The sequence below is a fragment of the Barbus barbus genome (assembly GCF_936440315.1).
Source record: "Barbus barbus genome assembly, chromosome: 38".
Lineage (NCBI taxonomy): Eukaryota > Metazoa > Chordata > Actinopteri > Cypriniformes > Cyprinidae > Barbus > Barbus barbus.
This window is the reverse complement of record NC_136716.1, coordinates 21802653-21827570: the sequence shown is the minus strand read 5'-3', so window position 1 is coordinate 21827570 and position 24918 is coordinate 21802653. Positions and strand designations below refer to the sequence as shown.

The 24918-nt window shown below is 37.3% G+C and overlaps 2 protein-coding genes across 2 annotated transcripts in view; one reads left to right on the top strand and one right to left on the bottom strand.

The window, feature by feature from the left end:
• The window catches only part of LOC306857774 (protein unc-13 homolog D-like), a 13513-nt gene extending 4158 nt beyond the window's left edge, over positions 1 to 9355 (top strand). Inside the window, exons 9-34 of the mRNA XM_079397906.1 lie at positions 26 to 70; positions 167 to 238; positions 348 to 417; positions 573 to 677; positions 1461 to 1553; positions 1757 to 1857; positions 2090 to 2207; positions 2324 to 2445; positions 2576 to 2666; positions 2851 to 2907; positions 3008 to 3105; positions 3433 to 3484; positions 3599 to 3729; positions 4286 to 4406; positions 4526 to 4678; positions 4751 to 4846; positions 4963 to 5169; positions 5706 to 5780; positions 5869 to 5948; positions 6041 to 6143; positions 6374 to 6445; positions 6527 to 6610; positions 6694 to 6814; positions 7008 to 7131; positions 7972 to 8168; positions 8660 to 9355. Of these exons, the coding sequence (XP_079254032.1) occupies positions 26 to 70; positions 167 to 238; positions 348 to 417; positions 573 to 677; positions 1461 to 1553; positions 1757 to 1857; positions 2090 to 2207; positions 2324 to 2445; positions 2576 to 2666; positions 2851 to 2907; positions 3008 to 3105; positions 3433 to 3484; positions 3599 to 3729; positions 4286 to 4406; positions 4526 to 4678; positions 4751 to 4846; positions 4963 to 5169; positions 5706 to 5780; positions 5869 to 5948; positions 6041 to 6143; positions 6374 to 6445; positions 6527 to 6610; positions 6694 to 6814; positions 7008 to 7131; positions 7972 to 8168; positions 8660 to 8763 (2692 nt within the window). The 3' untranslated portion in view covers positions 8764 to 9355. The remainder of the gene's footprint in view (positions 1 to 25; positions 71 to 166; positions 239 to 347; positions 418 to 572; positions 678 to 1460; positions 1554 to 1756; positions 1858 to 2089; positions 2208 to 2323; positions 2446 to 2575; positions 2667 to 2850; positions 2908 to 3007; positions 3106 to 3432; positions 3485 to 3598; positions 3730 to 4285; positions 4407 to 4525; positions 4679 to 4750; positions 4847 to 4962; positions 5170 to 5705; positions 5781 to 5868; positions 5949 to 6040; positions 6144 to 6373; positions 6446 to 6526; positions 6611 to 6693; positions 6815 to 7007; positions 7132 to 7971; positions 8169 to 8659) is intronic.
• LOC306857775 (RING finger protein unkempt homolog) lies at positions 8907 to 24918 on the bottom strand. The gene is made up of 15 exons (XM_079397907.1): positions 24626 to 24918; positions 23383 to 23592; positions 23078 to 23254; positions 22385 to 22515; positions 22154 to 22289; positions 19534 to 19651; positions 17005 to 17089; positions 16628 to 16851; positions 15694 to 15759; positions 15435 to 15603; positions 14078 to 14176; positions 13770 to 13955; positions 12531 to 12715; positions 11476 to 11736; positions 8907 to 10402 (listed from the first exon to the last, which is right to left on the bottom strand). Exons 1-15 carry the CDS (start codon positions 24775 to 24777, stop codon positions 10241 to 10243), a joined length of 2361 nt encoding a protein of 786 aa, XP_079254033.1. The 5' UTR covers positions 24778 to 24918; the 3' UTR covers positions 8907 to 10240.

The window sequence follows — 24918 nt, the reverse complement described above, 5'->3', positions numbered from 1 at the left end:
GTCTGAACGCTTGCTTTTTTTACAGGGTATTTCAAGACATCTCAAATGCCAATTTCCACATTGAGATGTGGTGCGTGATATGAACTTGTTTTTTTAGAAATAAGAAATACTGATTGTATTGTACTGTGTTTTAATTCTAAGCATGGCAGTGATGTTTGTTTTATAGGGACAAAGATGAAGAGGTGTCACTAGTGCAAAGATTTGATGAGTTTCGCTCAAACTTTCATGGACTTAAAAGGTTTTTAAATAAAACAAATCAAACCATTTTAAATAAATATGTTCAAATAATTCATATAAATGGTACTGGCATATAATTTAAATCTGAGTGCTCAACTGTCTCTTCGCAGGATGATAAAAGATGCAAAAAAAGACAAAGGCCAGGATGATTTTTTGGGCAATATTGTTCTAAAGCTGAAGGTATTTTGCATAACACTAGTCAATGCTCTTCATTTTGATTTTCCATATCACTTCCAGTTAACATTTTATAATATAAAGTACAAAGATAACTCATAGATTTCTCATATTCAGTTTCATGGCATGTGCTTCATGTACTGTATGTGTGTTGTGGGCAGGACCTGCATTGCACAGAGGACACATGGTATACCTTGGAGCCCCGAACCGAGACATACCCAGACAGAGGACAGTGTCATCTTCAGCTTAAATTCATTCATAAAGAGGTGAAAGTTTGTTTTTCTTCTGTATCAGCTGGCCAACCTGTTGTCTAGTACTTAAAAATTGTGGTTTTTGTTTGGTTAACTCGTAAAGATCATAAAGGGATCTTCTACTGTGTTGCAAGCACTGTGTCAAAAGTAAAACTTTTTTAAAAACTAGTGCTATTTTAAAATATCTTTTTAAAAAAGTGAAGTGCAACTGTGTGAATTACCAGAGCATGTGGTCTTATTTTCAGTTCATCTTGAGCAAAATATTTGAGAAAACTGAACCTAAATATCTATGTATTAGAACGTGTGGCAGGATTATTATCATTAATAATATTATTAACTAAAACTATTAACACATTGTTAACTGAAATAAAGCTGAAATACAATAAAATATAAGTATTAGATGAAAAACGTTGATGGAGATGAAACTGCCTTGACACTAAATATGAGTTAAAGCACTAAAATTACTCACTGGAAATAAATAAGAACTAATTCTGAAATTGAAATGAAAAACAAATAAAAAATGGTAATATTTAGGGAAAAAACTAATGACAAAAGCACATAAAATTACAAAACTATATACTAATGTGAAGTATGTTATCTAAAGTGAAAGACACTAAGTTGTGAGATATATTCTGGAAAAAAGCATCTGTTTGTACACTGGTCTTGGCACCTTTGAAACAGACCAAACCAGAGACGAACATTGCAGACTGACTATTATACTTTTAGGATTCTTCAGATATTTTATTTACTCAGTATTGACTGAATGACAGATCCTTAATTTGAATTCATTTATTACAGAGAGATGAGACCCTGAGTGCTGGACGGAGTCCTTATGTGAACTACTGTGGCATCCTGCAGCAGTTTGTTCAAGCCCATATCTCCAAACAACAGGTGCGTCTTTAAGAGTGAAATTTTGAAAGCTTCTCTAAACATGATGAAATATCTTAAACTGCCACTGGTTGTGTAAGCATCAAAATCACTTCCTGCTGCGCAGTACTGTTTATATACTGTAAAGTTTAAACTCAGCTTTTCATTTCACAACACTGTCTGCATCTGTCTCTGTTTTTCAATGCTACTCTACTTTCGGCCCTCAGGACAGTAATCCGTGGAAGGGAGAGTTGTGTGGGGAGGGGACGGCCCTGCTTGAGCACTACGCCAACCAGAATGACATTTCACCTTTTCTCCAAGACTTGGCGTAAGAGCATGTGATACTGTACACCACACTGATCTGTAAGCAAGATTGATCAAATAAAAAACAGCAGACCAGACAGTGTTGATTTTGGCTTTTTAGGGACAGTTTTTAACTACATACCTAGTACGCTGAGCTCAACAGTGTTAGCGTGATGTTTAAATGCAATGAATTGAGCACATGCTGATGGATTTAAATCTCTTCTGCATACGTGTGGGTTGTTTGTGTTGCTACACAGGAAGTGGGTGGCCTACAGCAAACTTTACCAAACCCTGGAGGTGGACTCAACTGTGCTTTTCCAGCAGCTAACCAGTATAGAGTACCACTGGGACCAACAGGAACTCCCCTACCTACAGGTCCGTAATTCTTGTAGGGCTTGAAGTAGTGCTACCACTGGAATAAGTTACATTTTAAAATATATTAAAATAGAAAGCATATTAAAAACATGTTAAATGTGTTTGCATGCTAACAGAAACAGGAGCTGGGTGACTCTCTACATGAGTTTCTGCATTATGGGCTCTGCTTAGTGTCCAAATACAGGGACATCTATCCTCCAACCCCTAAAACAACACCACGGCTACATACACTGCTCAGGTAACACACACAGACTGGCAAAACACAAATGAGCAATCATTAGTTTGTATATATATATATATATATATATATATATATACTGTTTTATGCAAAACTCTCAAAAAGTATATTGATGTTTTGGTTTATGTAGAGTTCTTGTTCAGATTTGTAAGACCCGAGCATTTCAGAAGCTCAATCCTGCTCAGTTTGACTTACATGTTGAGGTCACAGATGCTGTTGTTGTGAGTAACAAAATTATATTAATAACTATTCAGCATAAAGATCTTACATGATACTGTACATAAAATACCTTTTTTCACACTAGTCCAAAATAATGTTTTTTTGTGTGGAGAAACAGGACAGTTTTTGGGCTGTGTGACTCAGTTTACATATTTAGTCACCTAAAGCATGTTCCTTTTCTCCCAGAATGGCACAGAAGAGTGGTTTAACATCAAAAAAGGTTTACATCAACCCATGACCAAGGTGAGAAATCATGCAGATTGATTCTATATGCGTATAAAACATATATTATTCCAGTAAATTTAGAAGTGAGTTCAGATTCTTCATAAGTGCTCTTTGACAGGATCCGTTAGAGACCATCAGCGCCCTTTCTCAGTTGATTGGAGAAGTGCAACAAGACATTCGACTCAGTAAAGATGTCTGGAATAAGGTGTTTGTCAGGTAAGAAAAATGAACTGTACATTTTAAATAGTAACTAATGCATATATTATATCATCTATACGGTTAAGCTTCTTTTCTGTTGTAATTTAGACAGCTAATTCACTTCTAAACGTTAAATTTCTTCAGGATGTTGGAGCTAAATACATGTGCTGCTCACTGGATATATTTTATAATCTGAACAGTTCTTGAACTGTTTTTTGGCCATCTTTGTGCCACTAAAATTAATGGACAGTTAATTTGATAGTCATTCTTGTCCATCATGTCACTGACAAAATGGCATGACTTTATGACTGTCTTCATTATAAAATACTCTCTCTCTGTTTCCAGTGCTGTGCAGTTGGATGTTTTCACTGTGGTTTACCGAAAACTGGACTCTCTGGTGAGAATCAAGAAATGTACTACATAATATATAAAACTGTGCATTTTGTCTCTGATCAGTCTTTATCTGTGGTCAGTAGATCATTGGTTGTCCCTTATTTGTGTGTGTGAACAGCTGGCTGATGAGTTAGGAACTACCCTCTCTCAGGTGGAGGATCAAATGGATCAGCCTTTGGCAAACAGTCTGTTTCCTGTTTATCTCACCTTGCAAGCCATCCACAAAGACAAAGCCTTCTTACAAAAAAGGTCAGTCAGTCCTACATAACTTCCGAGTTGTTACATACATTAAACAATATTTTGTGATGTACTCTCAACCCAATGTACTGACTTCCTTAGCATCTAGGATAGTTCACCCAAAAATTAAAATTTACTCACCCTCTGGCAATCCACAATGTAGATGAGAGTAAAGATGGGTGCCGTCAGAATGAGAGTCCAAACTGCTGATAAAAACATCACAATATTCCATAATGGATCCCATCAATTAAAATCTTATGAAGTGAAATGCGTCTTAAATTTAAATTGGAGTAAATTATCAGCAGATTTTTATTTTTGGGTGAACTATTCCTTCATCCCTTTCTTCGGCGGAACACAAAAGAAGATATTTTGAAGAATGTTGTCAACCAAATGGAAGTCAATACGACCTGAAACTGCTTGCCATCAACATTCTTCAAAATATCATCGTTTGTGTTCCACAGAAGAACAAAAGTCATACAGGAACAACATGTGAGGGAGTAAATGATGACAGAATTTTCAGTTTGAGTGGATTCTCCTTTTAAACATGAAGTTTGGATTTCTCTTTTAGGGGGAAGTTACTACAGCTCACAAGTTTCCATGAGGACTTCAGAGATGCTCTTCCATACTGGTTAAACAAAGCCTTTAGCACCACAATGGAGAGGGTGGAAAAAGCTGTGCAAGTGGATCAGGTAAGATGCTCTAAAACACTTTTTTAGTAAAAACATGTTACTTGTGAATTCCCATTAAGCAAAAAATTTAAATAGCTGAAGGGAACTACACACTAACATTATCTTTCTCTCTTTTCTAGTTGCAGCCGCTGCAGACCGGAGGAGTTCCTGTCAAGCACAGTTCTTCTGCAGTGGACATTGCAGCATGTTTGCATCCTGTTGCTCTGCTCTGGGAGCAGTTGAGCTGGCCTGACTCGGAGGAGGCCTTCATGCTTATGGTCAAACTCACAGAGGTACACATATACACTCAAATTTTAGCATTTAATTGAAATGTAGGATGTATAAATATGCATTGTTTGTTACAGGATGTGTGTAAGATTGCATCAACGTACTGTCAGATGCTGAAGGCTCGAGTGAAGGAGCTCTCTGTGGACTCAGATCGCGAAAGTGCTATAAAAATGGTGAGCTGATGATGATGTGGTACTGTATGTGGTGTGTAGTCTTTAACTTTGCACTGTGTTTTAGCTTGATCATCTGCATGTTTTACTCTAACTTCTCATGGTTTATGTATATTTAGCTGTGCGTGGTGGTGAACGATCTAGAGCATCTGCACACAGTTTTGACACGTCTTCCGCAGCAGCTAAACTGGGCAGGGCTCCGGGAACGCACGCGACACGTGATTGGAGAAACTCAGTTCCAGAACACACTTCCATCACAGCTGCAACACACACAGTCCGCACTGAACCGAGAGATCCGCTCTGCAGTTGAAACACTCGGGAAAAAGGTAGTATAACTGTGATTACAGCATCACTTGCATCAGTTAAAAAATTCCTTGTATGTTAAAATAATCTACTTCAAAATCCTAAAAATCAGCCTCATCAGAAAGGTTCTCAGAAATGAGTTGCTTTTTTGCTGAACAGAGAAACAGGTAGTGTTATAACCTCTCTCACCGAGTCATGAGCTCTTCCTGAGAAGGTGCAATAAGACACTTTCACAACGAACACACACTTTACCATGTTTCTTGGGGTAACAGTTTATTTTAATAGTCACCTTTTGACATTCTGCTTACTGTAAGTAGCTTTGCAACTGCATCAACTAACAGTCATTAGAGTATTATTAGACTGTCTGCTTAATATCTGAGTACACTTTATTTGATGGTCCCTCAAAGGACATTATATTGACTATAAGTGACTTTAAGTGACTAAGTGCATGTCATCTTATTGTACTAACTGTAACCTTAACCTAACAGTCTACTAATAATGAGAGTTATAGATGACAAAGTGGACTTGAAGTGTAACTGTTTCTTGTGTCTCTTTTTAGCTAAACAAAGACATTGAAACATATGTTCGCAACATGGCTTCACGTCAAAGGCTTCCCTCCAGATCTACAGAAGATGTAAGAGAAATGTTTCATCAACCTGAATCATAAAATGGCATTTTTCTAAACCGTTGCAACACTGAGTGTATGGCTCTCTTATCTCCAGGCCGTGGTTCCTTTGATGAAATATCTTGAGAAAGAACTGCAGTATATGAATGAGAATTTGGTTCAGGAGAATTTTTATAGGTATCTCAATGCTTTTTTCAGGCTGTCTATATTTTGGTTGTTTTTACTTTGGTTGATCAGCCTTCATGATGTGTTTTAATTGTCTCTTTCAGTCTTCTTACTCCATTATGGATGAACTCGGTTAAGATTCTGCATCAGATGTCTCTGCAGGACAGTAACGTGGTTTACTTTCAGAGATTACTGTACGCACTGCAGGTTAGTCTTTCAGCCTAATGCTAAATGTTACAGTTTAGCATGTAACAGGACTCATACTGTTTGTGAATGAGACACAAACGATACCACAAAGAGCGTGGCTTGTTTCTAACCTGTCAGACTTAGAATCCACCCAAGAACACATTAAAACACTCAGAACACCTTCGCAATGCCTTGCCAATCACCTTATATTTTCTTCAGAAATGTACTTTTATATGTTTGTTCTCTGGCAGTGCTTAGAACAGTGTTTTCATGCTGAAGGGAATGGACTTTCTCTTGAAACACTACATACTGAGGAATATAAGGTCAGTGTTATTGTTTTATGCTCTTCACGTGTTGTTTTTCATTCCCATTTTGATATGAGTAATTGATTTTTGTTTCCTCAGACGCTACGGGCAAACCTGACACAAAACTCTTTAAGCTGTAATCAGCTGATAGAGAAGTTCTTTGAGAGAAAAGTGTGGGAACAGGTGAGGAAATCACCCAGATCAGGAAATCATCCATGAGACCCAACGAAGTGTTACTGACCTGGATTTGTTTACATTTCCTACAGAAAGTGTTTAATGGAGAGAAATACGGAGCTGTTACTCTCATCACCTCATACAAACGCTCAGAGAGCAAATTGCATGTAGAGGTTCTCAACGCCGTCAATCTAATTCCTCTTGACTCAAATGGTGAGAAGACAAACACATTTTATACTATGCTGGTTACTCTGGAATTTCTAGAAGCCAGTAGGTCTTGTATCTGTGGTGCTCTGACACTGCCAACACTTGAGCTTATCTGAATGTCATTGATGAATATCAGAATTGGCCTCTTTGTACCTCTGATCGCTTTTGAGTCTGTAAAACTGCATGTTGTCCATTACAGGTTCCAGTGACCCTTTTGTTCAGCTGTCTCTAGAACCAAAGCACATGTTCCCTCAAGTAGAACCGCGATCCACCAAAATCAAGAACTGCGATCTCAACCCGTTGTTCGAAGAGTCCTTTGAATTGTATGTAAACATGCAGTTTCAGTTCATTTTTAGAAGTTGCACAAAGTGCCCTCTTTTCTCATAGCTCCCACCTACCAGATTCACAGAAGAGGATTAAAAAAATACAAAGAGTGAAAGGGAAAAGCATGGAAGCTTATTTTCACCATTGAATAAAAAAATAAATAAAGGTAATCTCACAATTCTGCAAAAAAAAAAAAAAAAAAAAAAATCAAATAAAATGCGAGACGTTAACTTGCAATTGTGAAATATAAATGAGCAATTCTAAGAAGAACTGTGAGATACAAACTTGCAATAGTGGGGGGAAAGTCTAAATGGTTAGAAAAGTTGCCTTTTATTTATTTTATTCCATGGCATAAAAAAACACAAAAACAGAATTACAAGATGCAAAGTCAGAATTATGAGGAAAAAGTGAGAATTGCAAGAAATAAACTTGCAATTTAAAGGAAAATTTTTTAATTTTAAAATAAAAAGTCGCAGTTTGAATAGTCAGAATTGCAATGACCTTTTTTATATTTTAATTCCATGGCAGAAATAAGCTCCCTAAGAAAAGTCCTTCTCCCTCTTATACTTAAAGTTTTCTCCTATTTACAAACCACACTCAAATAATCACACTGATTCCTTCATAACTACATCCAACACACACACAAATTTCCATTTTCCAGCCACAAAAGTAACCTGTATCACCTGTGTTCACTCATTAGACCAATACACATTAGGTAGCCTATTAGCATGTTGCACATCCCAGAGAAAGACAGAGAGAGAGAAAGAGAGCAAATACAAACTGTTAAGATGAAGAGATGTTTTATGGTTTTAATGCAGTTTCTGTCCTCTGGGGGGCAGTGTCATTTCATTAGAGCAGTGCCGTTCTCCTGGAGCATGTCTGATGGTGACAGTGCTGGACCATGACACTTTGAAGAGTGATGACTTTGAAGGAGAGGCGTTCCTCTCTCTTAAAGCGGTGCCAGGAGTCGGAGGTGGACAGAACAGTCCCACACCTGCACAGATCCGCTTACCTTTGATGCACCCCAAACCCAACAGTATGTCACTTCCTGTTATATGCTCAACATTTGGTGCATTAAGAAACTAATCGTCTGCACTGTTTATGTGAAATTGTTAACAGGTAACTTAGATGTTTCACAAAAGAAAATAATGTGAAGTTGGAATGACAAGGACACATTAAATTGATCAAAACTGACAGTAAAGACAATGTTAAAAATACAATTGCTGTTCGTTTGAACTTTCTATTCATCAAAGAAAAAAAAAATCCTAAAAAATATTGATAATAATAATACATGTTTCTTAAGCACCAAATCAGCATATTAGAATAATTTCTAAATACATTTCATTTGAAAATATATTCAAATAAAAAAGTTATTTAACTTTTATTTGAATCAATATACACATCCATAGCTACTTTTGACAGTAGTGTATATATATATATATATATATATATATATAATTACTTTATATACTTTAGATGTCATATGTAGCAATTCAATATGACCTCATGCTATCTCTGTTTTTGTAGGTGAAAATACCTTGAAGTTACTTGAGGCCAGGAAAGGCGAGAGAGAAGCTCAGGCCTTCGTTAAATTACGCAGACAAAGAGAAAAGAAGTCTCAAGAAATCTAAGAGGACAAAAAGATGAATGAATACATCCAAATTAACATCATTTGTTATTAAAATATTATTTAATGTAGAGTCTTTTAATTATTGTAAGGAAGTGTAACGATGATATTGTTATTTGATATTAAAAATTAAACATACAACATTTTCATCCAAAAATATACTTTTGTTTATTGCCTTTTACAAAATCAGACACTGTATATGAACAAAACTGAGCAGGTGATTTCTGAATTCACAGTGAAGCTCTGTTTCAAAGGAAGTCATCTGTTGAGCATCCCATATAACTGCCTTCAAACTGAATTCAAATAAAATCGAAATAAACTGAAACACTGAAGTCAAGCCCTCTTCCACAGCCGTAGCGTATGCTCTCATGTTTGCTAATCAGTGCACATGAATAATTCTCTTCTCCACTGGTGTCGGATGTGTGTTCACATAAAACGCCTCTACGTGAATGGAAAGCTACAGTTGGGAATGTGCTGTTGGTTTAGTAAACAGGCAAATTATTCAATCAATGCATTAAATAAAATATGCACATTGTATGAATTACATTAAAGAGAGTGTTTGGCTTTTTGCTCTTGCACTCCAGTTTACCGTTACTAAAAAAAAAAAAAAAAACGAAAAGCTGCAAAACCGTATTTATTTTCCATTTTGCTGTATAGCAGTTCCCTGGAATTTCTCCTTAAAAATCCTATGAATGTAATTGTAAATTTCCTATATAGCTACTAAATATACTAAAGTCTGTATTAATTATGAAATCTCCCCATGTCTGAAAAAAAATTATAATTTCAGCTGCACTGAAGATGCACAAACTGCATTTCTACTGTAAACATTTCAGAATGTTCTGGAAAGACATTCCGCATTTCGATTTAAACGTGTTTTAAAAAAAGAATAGGATTGTCTTACTATGTGTATGTGTTATGCTTGTATATAAATCATATAGGGAATATGGAATTTTGGTATCATGATCTTCACTTAAATATTTCCTTAAAATCTCTAAATGTGTTGTCATGTAAGCACTAACTAAATTATTAGTGCTAGACCAGATCGGAATACTAATACAAGTTATATATTTGTTCCCATTTGAAAGACATGGAAAATGATTACAATGAGACATATTATTATACTGTATCCGTGATGTTTTGTGACTTTTGTCCCCACAATAAACATGAAAATATCACAAACTGCTGATGTCAGTTTCTCTAGTAATTTTCTTTCTTTTTGAAAATCTAATGGTCCCATTGAGGTCTAGAACTGACTGCATGCTAATGTAAAGGATATGGCATGGCTCGTCTTATTGATTGGTCTATATTAATCAAACTTGAACATATTTATCAATTAAGTCTCAGCTTTTAGCTAAGATAAGGCTTTGGGCTCTGTAGGATACATTTAGCCGTAGTTGTAATGAGAATTTGAGTGAAATCCGAATGAGATCCAGTGAGGGGTCAGGGTTTGTGTCTATTGTGAGGATTATAGCAGATTAGGATTATGACTGCGGGATATTCATGCTCTGCTGGTGTTCGGTGCACAGCGGGCATTCTGTTGATGCTGCGCATCGTTCGCAGTGCAGGCCATGCTGGCATGGCAACGTCACTGATCCCATCTCATCGCAAGATACACAATATAATCTCTGCTTCCTGAACACAGCCTGAAAGAAGAGAGAAGAGAGATTCAGTGCAATCCAACATACCTTATTATTAATCTAATTGGGCTCTATTGATGCATCAAATTACTAGGTGATCCTCGAAGAAATGTCAAGGTCATATTTTACCAGAATCAAAAGGAAAAAAAGAAAGAACATTTTCATAAGCAAATGAACCCTATTTTTATTAATATTTTAACTATTTTGTATTATTTTCATAATGAAACGCATTTCTCCTCTTTCATTAAAAATTATTTACATTTAATCTTTAATAAAATATTAAATTTTAAAGCACAGTTTCAAGTAAATATCACTGTCATTTTTGTTGTTCGGAGCAAAAAGTAAATAAATAAATTATACATTTGTAAATTTACTGTAAATCAGCCTAAAATTAAAATTGACTTCAAAAAAAGCATAATGCGTTTTTTTCTCTATAATATAAGCAATGCCTAGGTTATATATTACCAGAATGAAATGAAAAAAAATGACATTTCTCATTAGCAAATGAATCATAATTTGAAACCCACCTTCCCGCCAATTACAAATAATTTTAATTTAATTACAAATATTTTAAAGCACAATTGCAAAAATTTATATCAAATAAACATTTGCACAATATATGTATGTGTACTGTTTATTTATTATGTATGAATACACACACGTATGTATATATTTCAGATAAATTTTATTTTTATATATTAAATGTCTTTACATGTCTATGTTTATATTCAAATAATTTATATTATAAATAAATACATGTACATATTTTCAAAATATATACATTCATGTGTGTGTATTTATATATACATACATATACACAGAACACATTATGCAAATAAAAACTTTGATTTTGGATGCGATTAATCGTTTGACAGCACTAATTAGAAATTGTAATTATATAAATATATTTAATATAATATAAATTGTAATATAGTGGGTAATAATTTACAATAAGGTTTCAATCTCTTAATGATAGAAATATCAATTCTTATTTTTCTTCATTTGATTTTTGAATGAAATAATACCCAGACATTTCATGACAGTTTGATCAGGAGATTTCTCAGTTGAGCGTGGATTACTTGTTCTACAGTGCGCAAGCAGGAGCAGATCTGTGCCTGCAGGCTGCAGATGGAGCTCAGTGGAAGTCTGTGCAGTAATTGTAGCTGGTGAAACTGGAGATGTGGGTTTTCTGCATGCCGTAGGCTCTCTAGCGCCTCCTCCAGGAAAGCGGCTTGCTGTTGCGCCTCCACTTCAGCCTGCCGCGCTCGCTCCGCCTCCATACCCAGCTGCCCCGCCAAGAGACGAGCATCCTCTGCGTCTGCTTTTAAGACCGCCAATGACTGCGGCAGGTAATAGAAAACACACAGTCAAAAAACTAACCATACTACAGGTCAACAAATAATTTTATTGAATTTATTAGTAACGCTATGTTATGAATAGATTCTGTCCTAGAGAAATGGAAAAATATACGCATTTCACCTGACCCTGAGCAGACACATTTTTAGGTGACCTTTATATGAGATTTGTTCCAAAACAGAATGCAATATAATTTAAAGAAATATTGCTCATGTAAAGTAACAAAATAATAATGATAATAAAAATATTTACATGTTATGTATTTTTTTTATTTCTAAATAAACACACATATGTATACACATAAAAACATGCATTATAGATTTTACATAAATATAATGTAATGTATTACTATGTAATCAGTATATTACTATGTATTATTTGTTTTATTATTGTTCAAATATTATATATTAAAAATAAATAATATAGGTTGTTCAGAAATCGTTGTTACAACCGTCAGTATATTAACATATGACCACCCAGCGCCTAATTATTCAGAAACTTGATGAACAAGCCTGAAATATGTCATATGGATTGCAAATTATAATATTTCCATATGGAAGTCTTAAAGATACAGAACCAATGTCATCCTGATTAATTTCTCAGAATCAGAAAAGGGTGGGAAATGAGAAGGTCATGGAAAACTAGATCACAGGTGTTTTATGACTAACATCAGTGCAAAAAAATAACATTTTGTAAAAGTGTGAAATATGGTTCTGTATGTACACAATTCCCCATTCCTTTCAGATGAACACACACGCAAATACAGATGGAGTCTGACCTGAGCCATTTGTCTCCAGCTGTGGTCCCAGTGTTTCAGCACCCTGTGTGCCTCCTCCACTTCCTGTTTGAGACGTGACGCCTCGGTGTACATGCTCCCTGTGGAAAGCAGGGCAGGAGGGGTACCTGGCGAACTTTGGCCTGTCGGAAAATGTTCCCAAATACTGCTGCTCATGCCATTTAAACCTACAAAAAAAAACAAAGCTATCATGATTGGATCTGCCACACAATCTATCCAGTTCATTATAGCAAAACAACACTGCTTTGTATTAAAAAGACAACTGGTAATTGCACTTGTAAACAAGACCGTTGACCTAGATACTGTATGTCACAGAAGCTCTAAACTCATTCTGATAGAGACTTCTTAAAGGGGGCATAACACACACAGTTTCACCCAATCTCATGTTAATCTTGAGTACCTATAGAGTAGTACTGCATCCTTCATATCTCTAAAAAGTATTTAGTTTTATCATATTTATAAAAGATACAGCTTTACGATTCTCTCCGATTCTCTCCAGCCAAGCTCCTGGAGGCACGCCGTGGGCGGAGCTAAAGAGTGACGAGCACTTGAGCGCCGATTGCCAACAAATCACAGACATTTGATGCCGTTTCACTTACCGTCTGCAGTTCTGAATCATGACCGGGATCTTTTATAGCTCGGACTGCTCCATCTTTCAGTATCAAACGATACGCAAATCCAGCGTCGAACTGGGCCTTGTTTATAAAACGTTCGTCAACAAACGCACTTGTGAAACCCGAAAAACAAACTGCATCCACGGTTCACGTAACGCTGGGTTCTTTTGGGAAGCTGAACAAGGTTATCTTTCCCTTACAACCAAAAACACACTTCTTTAGAGACATTCTTCCCGAGCGAGTCCTGTGCAGTGCAGCCGGATGAAGAGCGTTGATGGGCGCGCTCTTGCTCTCGCTCTGGTCGATGCGTGCACGGGCGCGTTCTTCAGGGAGAAATGCCCATATAAGGAGTTCCACCCTTCATTACATCAGGAAGAGCCATGACCGAAAAAAAATTCCGAAACTTGTACGAACCGGAAGGAAGATTTTTGGCACAGAAAAACGCTTTTTATTTTTTTGAAACATTGGCCATGCTTAGCATGAGAATCCAACTCTTTAACAGTGTAAATAACTCTGAATGCATGAAACAGCATTGTACCCCCCCTTTAATAGAGTAATATGGAAAGAAATTACAGCTGACATTAAAATTAATGAAAATAACACAAACCTAAAGAACCATGAGAGGTCCCCAAAAAGCTGCTCTCTGATTGGCTGGGTTGTGGCAACTGTGCAGAGAGGAATGGAGAGTGGTGGGCTCTGATTGGTGGAGAAGGTGAGGGTGATCTGAAAGGGGAGGGGCTACTGAGGGAGCCAGGAATGTTAACGGGTGCTGAACTCTGTAACTGACTGCCTCCTGAGGAAAAATGAATACAAAAACAGAACTGAAAATGGATGTCAATGCGGAATTTTTGAAGTTATGACACTACAGTTTACAACAGAATCTTTTTTTAATTAGACTGTAAACTCGTCACCAACCCAACATGAGGCCCATGCTGGGTAAAGCTGAACTCTCCAGACTTTTCTCAAGAGCCGAGACTCCAAAGTCATTCAGGTCTAGATCATCCAATGCAGACTCTAGTCAAAAGCAGAAACGGATGCAGTTTTAAAAATACAGTCTTACATCTTACTTCATTCTATTTATCAGTAAAGCTCAATTATGTATAATTATAAACAAATTAATAAAACGACACCAATTCTTAGAACGACATTTTGTGTTCCATAGAAGAAAATGAATTTGGAATGACATGAGGGTGAGAAAATAATCATATATAATAATAACATATATAGGGCCAGATTTACTATCAGCTTGCGTCAGCGTAAACCCTCATTTGGTGTTAAAAAGCTACTGTCAGGATTTACTAAAGAAACGTAAATAAAAAAGTTATTTTTACTACTCACCTTACTGAATATGCATTTGTAGGAGTTTCCTTTTCGATCGGTAAATTTATGGGAGGAGAGTATTTAAATGAATCACGCACCGCGATTTACTAAGATTTGCGTTCGTCAGTTCATTGGTGTTTGCGCCTTTATTTAATGCCCCCAAAAAAGCATGTCTTAAAGGGGACCTATAATGCAAAAATCACACTTGAACACAGTTATGTGGCCACAGTGTGTGAAAACAACCAGCCTATAATGTTAAAAATCCACCAACTCATTTTTTTTTTTATAAAACCAATAAATCATAAACAGTCTCTCCAAACGAGCTGTTTCAGATTCTCCCTCTGTTCACGTCACCGAGGGGAAAAATTCCCGCCCATTTGTGATGCTCTCTGCCCAATTAGCATAAACACAGTCCTGAGTGAGAAGCTGCGGTCCGCCATTACTGGAGATATATACAATCTCAGCACCAAAGAGGCTTTACAAGTGTTGTGTTTTGGGATGCACTAATGAACATAGGAGTCGCCATAATCTCCCCCCCATCTGAGCTGAGGACACTGTGGTTAAATTTCATTTTTCGAAGGAAATATCCCGGAAAAAATGAATAGTGGAATGTTTATTTGCAAAGGCTAGCACTGCTTATGTGGAGCTGGAGATCCGCCCTCTTCTCCCGGCGCAAAAGCTCACTCGCATTTAAAGCAAAACACTCAAATCAGCACGTTTGGGCTCATACCCTAAAATTGGCAATTTTAACAAGCTAAAAAAAAATATCTGTGGGGTATATTGAGCTAAAACTTAACATATACGCTCTGGGGACATCAGAGACTGATGTGCCCCCCCCATTGGCGCTTTTATGGAATTGCGCTCCAACGTTAATTTGCCCTGATAAGTAAATCTGGCCCATAATGAATAAAAGAAAATAAAAATATTTATTTTTATGGGATATCCCACTCACCCACTACAGACTCCACTGTGTCACTTGTAGGATAGAAGGGAAGAGCGTTGGCGTTCATGCTTGAAGACGGGCCGGGGAGGGAAGGGCTGGGTGGGGTGGCTGCCAGACTGGAAGGTATGCTGGAGGACATACTGAGAGGACTGCCGACAGGCAGAAACACCAACAAATCCTGAAAACACAAAACATGGAATAATGCAAATGGTGCTTGACCTATTTGTCATTTTCATTCATGTCTGCCTTGAATCAGTAGGTTCATTACCTGTTTGCTGTGCATGGATGAAATGTCTCTGCAACGCTGTTCCATTGAAAAACTTCTATGTCTGGCCTGTATGAAACATATGAAAGTGATTAAACAAAAGACTTGTTTTTCATTTTATGGATCATTTTGGGGCATATGTTCATTTGTATGTCACGTATCAATCCTTGGTCCAGGAATCCAATGGATTCAAATGTCATTCAAAAAAAGATTTTGTTTTAAGTTTTACTTTATAAAAGAGATACACTAATGTTTAAAAAGTTTGGGGTCAGCAAAAATTTTGTTTTTTAATACTCAGCAAGGATGCATTAAACTGATCAAAATGACAATAAAAACAGTTAGCGTTACAAAGAATTGCAAATAAAAGCTGTTATTTTGAACTTAAACAATTAATTCAAAGAATCCTGAAAAAAAAAAAAAAAAAAAAAAAAAAAAAAAAAAACATTTCAGTCTCCACAAAAATATTAAACAGAACTGTTTTCAACACTGATAATGTTTTTTGAGCATCAAATCGGCATATTAAAATGATTTCTGAGGGATCCTATGACACTGAAGACTGGCGTAATGGCTTCTGAAAATTCAGCTGTCATCACATGAATAAATTACATTTTTACATATATTAAAATATATATTAAAATAGAAAATTGTTATAGTATTTCACAATATTATTGTTTTTGCAGCCTCCGAAAAACAGTTTGAAAAATCTGACTAACCTCAAACTTTTAACCTGCATGTTAATTTTATCCAATTAAATATTTTTGAGCTGAGGAAAAAACTTAACTTTAGAAATTTAAAGATTTTTCTTTTTTATGACTTTTCGTAGCCTGTAATCGTAAAATTTCCCAGGTTTTGTATGACAATTATCTCAAAAACACAGAAGTATTCTAACCGACATCTTTAAATAAAAGCATTAATAAAGTGTTATAAAGTGCTATACCTGGTCTTCCCTCTCAAACCCAGGGGCTTTCCCATAACCCCCCTCTCCTCCTAGACAGGCATCAAGACTGGAGGAGTCCTCAAAAAGAACCCTTCCCAGCAGCCCTTCCTCTGTGGTGGTACTCCGCCCACTCTGACTGAAGTCTTCTAAGAGAGCAGAGCAGGAAGTTTCTAGAGGAGGTGAACTACACTGTGAGGCCAGCTGCTCATCACTGACAATCACTTCTGTGAAACAACACAGAAACAACACACAATCATGCAATTATCACATTCACATTTACAATAAATTGGTATCTATTGGATAAGTTGCCATGTAAGAAAACAGAATCATCACATGATAACTTTGCATGTGATGTGATTAACAAAATGCAAGCTTACTTTCTAAATGAGCAAAAGCACAGAACGGCCCTCTCGGACAGTTGCCACTCTGCTGAATGTCATTGCATTTCGTGGATTTGTAAATCTGTGGAGGAAAAATGATCCAATTAGATAAAATAAGAAAATATTAGTGGCGCTTGATTTTTCAAAAGCGCAAAAAAAAATCAGAAAGTTGCGGTGCTTCAAGAGGGCCTCAAGATAACGTAAAATTATTTAAATTAAGAAAAAATAAGCTTTAGATATTTTAAAACAACTAAAAATCAAGATATTTCATACTTAAATTTACCCTCCTTAACAACTGTTTGTTTAAAGGGGTCATATGGCATTGATAAAAAGAACATTATTTTGTGTATTTGGTGTAATGCAATGTGTTTATGCGGTTTAAGGTTCAAAAAACACATTTTCCACATACTGTACATTATTGTTGCTCCTCTATGCCCTGCCTTTCTGAAACGTGGCGATTTTTACAAAGCTCATTGTTCTGAGAAGCGAGGTGTGCTCTGATTGATCAGCTATCCAGTGCGTTGTGATTGGCCGAATACCTCAAGCGTGAGATGGAAATGTTACGCCCTTTACAGTATTGTCATGCCGTGTCCTGGTGCAACGACACAAAAACAATAAAACCCATTATAAACGAGGCATTTGTTGCATCCAGTGGGGACATAATTACTGATTATAATGACTTATACTGTCTTTTTACGCATCACATTACCATGTCTGCATTTGTGATCGGAGAAACGGCAAACAAGCGCTACTCTACACCGCTCAAAACTCGCATTTGAATAGTCAGTAGCAGAAACGTACTTACAGGCTGCGAGTCAGAAGCGTCAGACTATCCTTGCAAAGTTGGAATTGCCCCACTTTATAGAAACAGCCTTTGTGCATTGTAGGCTACTCTTCCAGTATCAGGAAATAGTCCTCCGTAAAATGCGCTGTTGTGGAACAGTGTTGTAAATACAACTTAACCACTTCTAGTTGTGTCCTCTTTTGGAAGCCCAAACAAAGTACTTTCGCTTTCACAACGAAACACAGCGTCTCCAGGACATGGCGCCGGCGGCAGGAACAACAATACTACGGAGAGGATAATAGTTCCGCCTTCTCTTTTCATATACGTTTGGGCAGTGTTTTGCAAATTTTCCCACATCGTGACGTAGACGTGTGGGGGCGTGTTTGAATGAGCCGTTTTAGGGGGGCGTGGCAGAGTCTTAACTTTTATAAAGAATATCTCTTTGGGTTTGAGACTTTAGTCTTTGCAACTTCAGGGATATTATCTATGCACAAATAGCTTGTAACACTCCAAAGAGAAAGGAAACCTTGAAATCGCATCATATGACCCCTTTAAGTGTGATTTCTGCACCTAGAAAAGTCATGTAAATTAATAAAAGCTTAAAGGAACACTCCACTTTTTTTGGAAATAGGCTCATTTTACAACTCCACTTGAGTTAAACAGTTGAGTTTTACCGTTTTTGAATCCATTCAGCCGATCTCTGGGTCTGGCGGTAGCACTTTTAGCTTAGCTTAGCATAGATCATTGAATCGGATTAGACGTAATGATTTACGCAGCGCCTGTAAATAGTCCCCAACAAGGTAACTAGTTATAATATAGCTGGGGACTACTGATTATTGAGCCGGAATGAGAGTATAGTTCCTAGCCATATCGGCCTAGAAAATTGCAACTTTTCATTTTCCGTCGGTCTTAGTACACAATGTAACTACAGAAGAGTCAAGCTTTAAATAGGAAAATTATCAAAACTCTTTGGTCATTTTTGAGCGAGATGCTAATGGTCTAATCCGTAATTCAATGATCTATGCTAAGCTAAAAGTGCTACCGCCAGACCCAGAGATCGGCTGAATGGATTCAAAAACGGCAAAACTCAACTGTTTAACTCTAGGGGAGTTGTAAAATGAGCCTATTTTAAAAAAAAAAGTGGAGTGTTCCTTTAATACGTCATGGGCATTTTTAGAAAGAATATACATTTTTCTTGTATTTACCTATCTTTAAAATATAAAAATGTGATAAAATGTGTCATGAAAAATATATTTTTTAAATCCGGTAAATCATGAATGACCGTAAGAGTCATGTAAATTAATTGGTTAAAAAGAGACGGAACCCTGAAGAACTTTCAGCTCCTAAAGCGTAAATGTAGCTATTTTAATGTTATATTATTATTTTTTTTTTTTTTTACTTTATAGAATCTATGAGTCTATCATTTTCTGATCCCTATATATGGCTCAGGTTGTTTTTTTCCACACGTTTTATCCTTTGCCAGATGAAAATCTTATCAGGATTAATGACACAGGTATGACTAACATTAACACCACTAATCAGTAATCTAAAAAAAGAGCTACTGACGCCAGAGGGCCAAAAAAATAGCAACCCTAATGAGCATCACAAGCATGACATAATCCAACAGTCACTGTTTTATCATATTACATCCAAGTACCATGCAAGAAAACAGATGCCCTTGTTCTTACAGTAAATGCTGATGTTAAACAGAGTCCAGCCGCATTAGATTGAGTGTGAAATACCTCCGGGTGGAACTGCTGTTCTGTCCGCGTGTGGCAGTACTGACAGCTGTCTCCGCTCTCACATTTACTAGGGTCCCCCCACTCATCACTGTGCTTCACTGAGGGACACGGCAGGGCTCTACAGGAACAAAACACAGCACCATTAAAAAGTATCATGATAGAAAACGTCTGTCACCTACCTACAAAACAGGAAATAAATTGAATTCAAATGGAAGTTTGAATACACAGCACTCATTACTTTTTAAAGGATGCCTTCTCCCAACTGCTGTTTTGAGATCTCTCCACAGGTGTTCTATGGGTTTCAGATCTGGACTCATTGCTGGCCATTTCAGAACTCTCCAGCGCTTTGTTTGTAACCATTTCTGAGTGCTTTTTGAAGTGTATTTTGGGTCATTGTCCTGCTGGAAGACCCATGACCTCTGGTGGAGACGCAGCTTTCTGACACTGGCCACTACGTTGCGCTCCAAAATTTTTGGGTAATCATCAGATTTCATAATACCGTTCACACAGTCAAGGCATCCAGTGCCAGAAGCAGCAAAGCAACCCCAAAACATCTTTGAACCTCCACCATGTTTGACTGTAGGGACTGTGTTCTTTTCTTTGAAGGCCTCATTTCTCTTTCTGTAAACAGTGCCATGATGTCCTTTACCAAAAAGCTCTACTTTTGTCTCATCTGTTCACAGTATATTCTCCCAGAAGGATTGTGGTTTTGTCACATAAGTTTTGGCAAACTCCAGTCTTTTTTTATGTCTTTGTGTCAACAGTGGTCGCTCCGGGGTCTCCAACCATAGCGTCCCTTTTCATTCAGACGGCAACGGATAGTGTGAGCTGACACTGTTGTACCCTGTGTATGCAGATCAGCTTGAATTTGTTTGGAAGTTAATCTGGGTTCTTTATCCACCATTCGAACAATCCTTCATTGTAATTTGTCATTTATTTTGGTCTTCCGTCCACATCCAGGGAGGTTAGCTACAGTGCCATGGGCTGTAAACCTCTTGATGATATTGCGCACAGTGGACACAGGAACATTAAGATCTCTGGAGATGGACTTGTAGCCTTGAGATTGTCCATGCTTTCCACAATTTTTTCTCTCAAATCCACAGACAACTCTTTACACTTCTTTCTTTTCTCCATGCTCAGTGTGACACAACACAAAGATTGAGTACAGTCAACTTTTCTCCATTTTAACTCATTGCAAGTGTGATTACTTTATTGCCCACACACCTGTTACTTGCCACAGGTGTGTCTAAATACAAATTACAGGAGCATCACATGCTTGAAAAGCAATTATTTCTTACAATTTTGACAAGGTGCCAATAAATTTGTCCAGTCCATTTTTCAGTTCTGTGTGAAATCTTATCAAGTTTGACTTTTCTTCTCAGTTTTTTTTTTTGTGTTGTTGCAGTGCAAACAAAAACAATAAGCACGTGAATACCAAAACATTTGCAATTGGAACAATTTTCTGAGAGAAGTGTTGCATTTTCTGACAGAATTGCAAGGGTGCCGATATTTTTGGTCATGACTGTATATGGTGTTTAAATCTCAATTTAAAAAAATTTACCCTTATGACTGGTTTTGTGATCCAGGGTCACATATAGTGCACAAGTTGTTTTTGTCCATTTTGGTCACTATGTTATGAATTGTTGTTGCATAAAAATCAGGGCCGGTGTACCGACAAAACATGCTACCTATCAGATTGTGCTACCAAATAATATATTTGCATTGTTTTAAGGGTAAGGGTAGGTGTGGACGGTTAGGGGTAGGTATGGACATTAAAAAAAGCCTCAAACCACATGAATATGATGCTGGTAGCACAATCTGATAAGTAGCATTTTTCGCTATCGATTTGTGCTACCTATCTTTTTAATGGGAGGTAGCACAATCTGAGCGGGTAGCACAAATCGTCAATGTTGCCCCCTCACTCAAGGTGTGTGTGAAAATATATTTTAATTATGAAATATAATGGTTTATCTAAAAAATATAGTTGCCAAATGCATAGGCTTTCTAGCATTAATATGATGCTACTATACCAACAATTTAGAACAGTCCGTTTCACAAAGTCGCATTTTAATTGTTACATCTGACACATAAACTTCCCGTGCAAGTGATTCAACTAAGAATGCAGCACTACGGAGTAAGCTAAAGGTATGATGAAATAGTTTTTTAATGTTTAATAGAGGGCTAGATGATCGTAGTTAGTTCATTATTTCGAGTGCTACTCGACGTCTTTGAATGCTGCGCTCTCGTCTCAGGTCTTATAGCAGCTTCTCGTGCATAATACATTATTCTAAAACACGGCGCTCAAGTTCAAATAAATTCAGCTTCTAAAAACACGTCTCTAGACCTTGCGCTTTAACAAAATTCTCTTGCGACCAAAACACGATCTGTGTGAAAATAGTTGTAGTAGTAGCGGGTTTGTTTACGTCTGAAAACTACGTGAATGGGCCTCATATGTATTTTATTTTTTTTTTTACTTTGTGCTACGACATCGCCCCCATTTCGTCACATCAGCCACCCCCTTAGCAGTGATGCGCTGGCACCGGCTCTGATAAAAATGATCTGCATAAGATTAAGCTTTATCAGTTTGTGTTCTACTGAAAGAAGTATTTGTTATACAGACCTGTATTTGTGTTTGTGAGGGCTCCGCCTGCGGTCTTTGCTGTTGTGATAGTAGGGACATGCATAGCCCTGACGGCACAACCGGGGAGGTTTTTTGCAAAGCTCAGTCTTGTAGTGGGAGAGCACAAAACTGTTGTCTGCATGAGGAGAAATGAGCACAGAACAGCATGAAGAATGACATATGAATGTAGCGTAGGTTGATTTTAATGTCATGTGGAGAGGCTGATTTCACCTTGCCAGCGTGGATCTTCACTAAGGATCTTTTCTATGAGTGCAGTGCTGGCCACGACTCCTGACTGCCCTTCTCCAGATGTTCCCTCAACCAATCCAGTAGCAGATTGGGCTTCTAACACCTGAACCTCTCTTAACAAGACATTAAAAATACAAATGTCAATCCCAAGGAAAAATATCCACAATCTACACTACCGTTCAAAAGATTAGGGTCAGTATGATTGCTTTTTAAATGTATACGTTTATACAGCAAAGATGCATTAAATTGATCAGTAAAGACAAGAATAGTGTTACAAAATATTTCTATTTCAGAAAAAAAGCTGTTTTGTTTTTACATTCTATTCATAAAAATATATCACTGTTTTTTACAAAAACATTACGACACACAACTGTTTTCATCATTGATAATAAGATTTTTTTTTTTGAGCACCGAATCAGCATATTAGAATGGTTTCTAAAGGGTCATGAGACACTGAAGACTGGAGTAATGATCCTGAAAATTCTGCTTTGCATCACAGGAATAAATTTTAAAATATACTCAAATAGAAAACAGTTATTTTAAATTGTTATAGTATTTCACAATATTACTGTTTTTACTGTAGCTTTACTAAAATAAACGCAGCCTTGGTGAGCATAAGAGATTCTTTGAAAACATTTTAAAAATCTTATCTTATCTTATATTAAAATGATTTACCTGATGTCATAGACGGGGCTACGAAGGTCATGGGAGCCGTGAGCAAAGGCACAATGAGGACCATTCTTACTGCAGTGGCCCTTCCCATCAGTCTCGTGGATACAGGAACCAGTCTTATAGTACCGCAGGTGATACCGCCTCTCTGTGTCTCCAGCTGTCCGGTGCAGAAATGGGCACCTGGCAGTACATCAATAAAGACATTAGCATAAATTCAGACAGTGTGACATTTACATTACATTTAGTCATTTAGCAGACGCTTTTATTTTTTAGTGTGACTTAAAAATGGAGTTTGTGCTGGTTCTTACTCATCTCCGTCGGGACATGTCCCCGTGCCCTCATCGTATTTAACACAGTACACATCAGGGCTGTAATTAAACGTTCCATCTCGTCTGCGAATCGGCCTCCGTCGTCTCTGGTTCAGGAAGTGCCAGTGGAAGCAGGTGAAGGGCCGGTGCTGAGTGCACTTGTGCTGCACAAATAAGAGACACTGCTCTGTCCTAAACTCTTTCAGATACCTGAACACAGATAGAGAGATGGGAAGAGTAATGAAGAGTAAATGGTTTAATGGCAAAACTAACAAAACACTGAATAAAAGCATATTTGGACACTAATAGCTCACTGGTGCCTAAATCAAATCCTGTTCCTGGAGCGCTACCATCTCAGCTTCAGCCCTGATCAAATGCACCTAAACCAGCTAATTATATGTTATGTTCTGTCATTGTTATGACCCGCTTCAGGAATCATGAAGATTATAGTGGAAAAAACATATCAGGCATTTTACTGTTGTCATTTGCAAGCATGAGGCTACAGAAATCTTAAATCTTAAAATGTCATGGAAAAGTGGAAATATAAAATATTTTAAAAATGTCAGCGATGCCCTTGATTTGGCCTCTCATATCATATCACAAGCGAGGGGGAAAAGAAATAAAAACATCCCATATTTACATTTGTTTTTGCATTGGAATGTAGAGAATAGAAAGGCCATTTATAAATGTAATTTTTCAATATACAGTAATGCACCATTTACTTTTCATGGCCCTCACTCAAGTTTAATTTTTGGCCCTTGGTAGTAAAAGCTTAGGTACCTCTGATGCTCTGTTTTTTGTGAGAGGAGGAATTACTCTAAAACATTTATCTTAAATCCTTATACAGCAATGAACGACTGGACAAAGACAAATTCGTTGATCAAAAACTGTGGGCACCCAGTTAAGATACGTGGTGCTTCACGAGAGATCTCGATGGATGCATCTTTAACCATTATTTCACGATGACATTGTAGACTTATGAAGCACTGTGTGATTTGCCTTCTTTATTGTGTTTACAAATCACCAGAGGTCTTGCCAGGATGCTCAAGTGCATCTTTCAAAACATCATATCAATGCAATGCATGCAAACAATCGCACTACTAGGCCTCTATTAAACACAGCTCTTGATCCAGCTCATCACAGCCACGGAAAACTTATCAGAGGCGTATAAAATTACTGATGCATGAAATATATGTGATTTGCATGAGCAATCAGGTGGGTGTAAAGGTGTTTCGTTACGTACGTGTAGTGCTGGGGTTTCTCGGGTTGTGCGTGCAGCACGTTAGCGGGGGACGTCGTGCCACCTGCCGAGGGTGAGGAGCAGGAGGAGGACGATGAAGGTCCCAGGTTGGCCGCGGCACCCGAAGAAACGGGCTGAGATGGTGCTTTCGACATGATTTATCAAACTATGGCCATCAAACTATTTAATATTGGGAGAGCTGCGAAGTCCGCATTCTTTTTCGATGTGCGCATGCGCCAGATCTGGCGAGGAGGAAATTCCGGGCCATTGTGATGACGTCTTAATAGTAAGCGAAT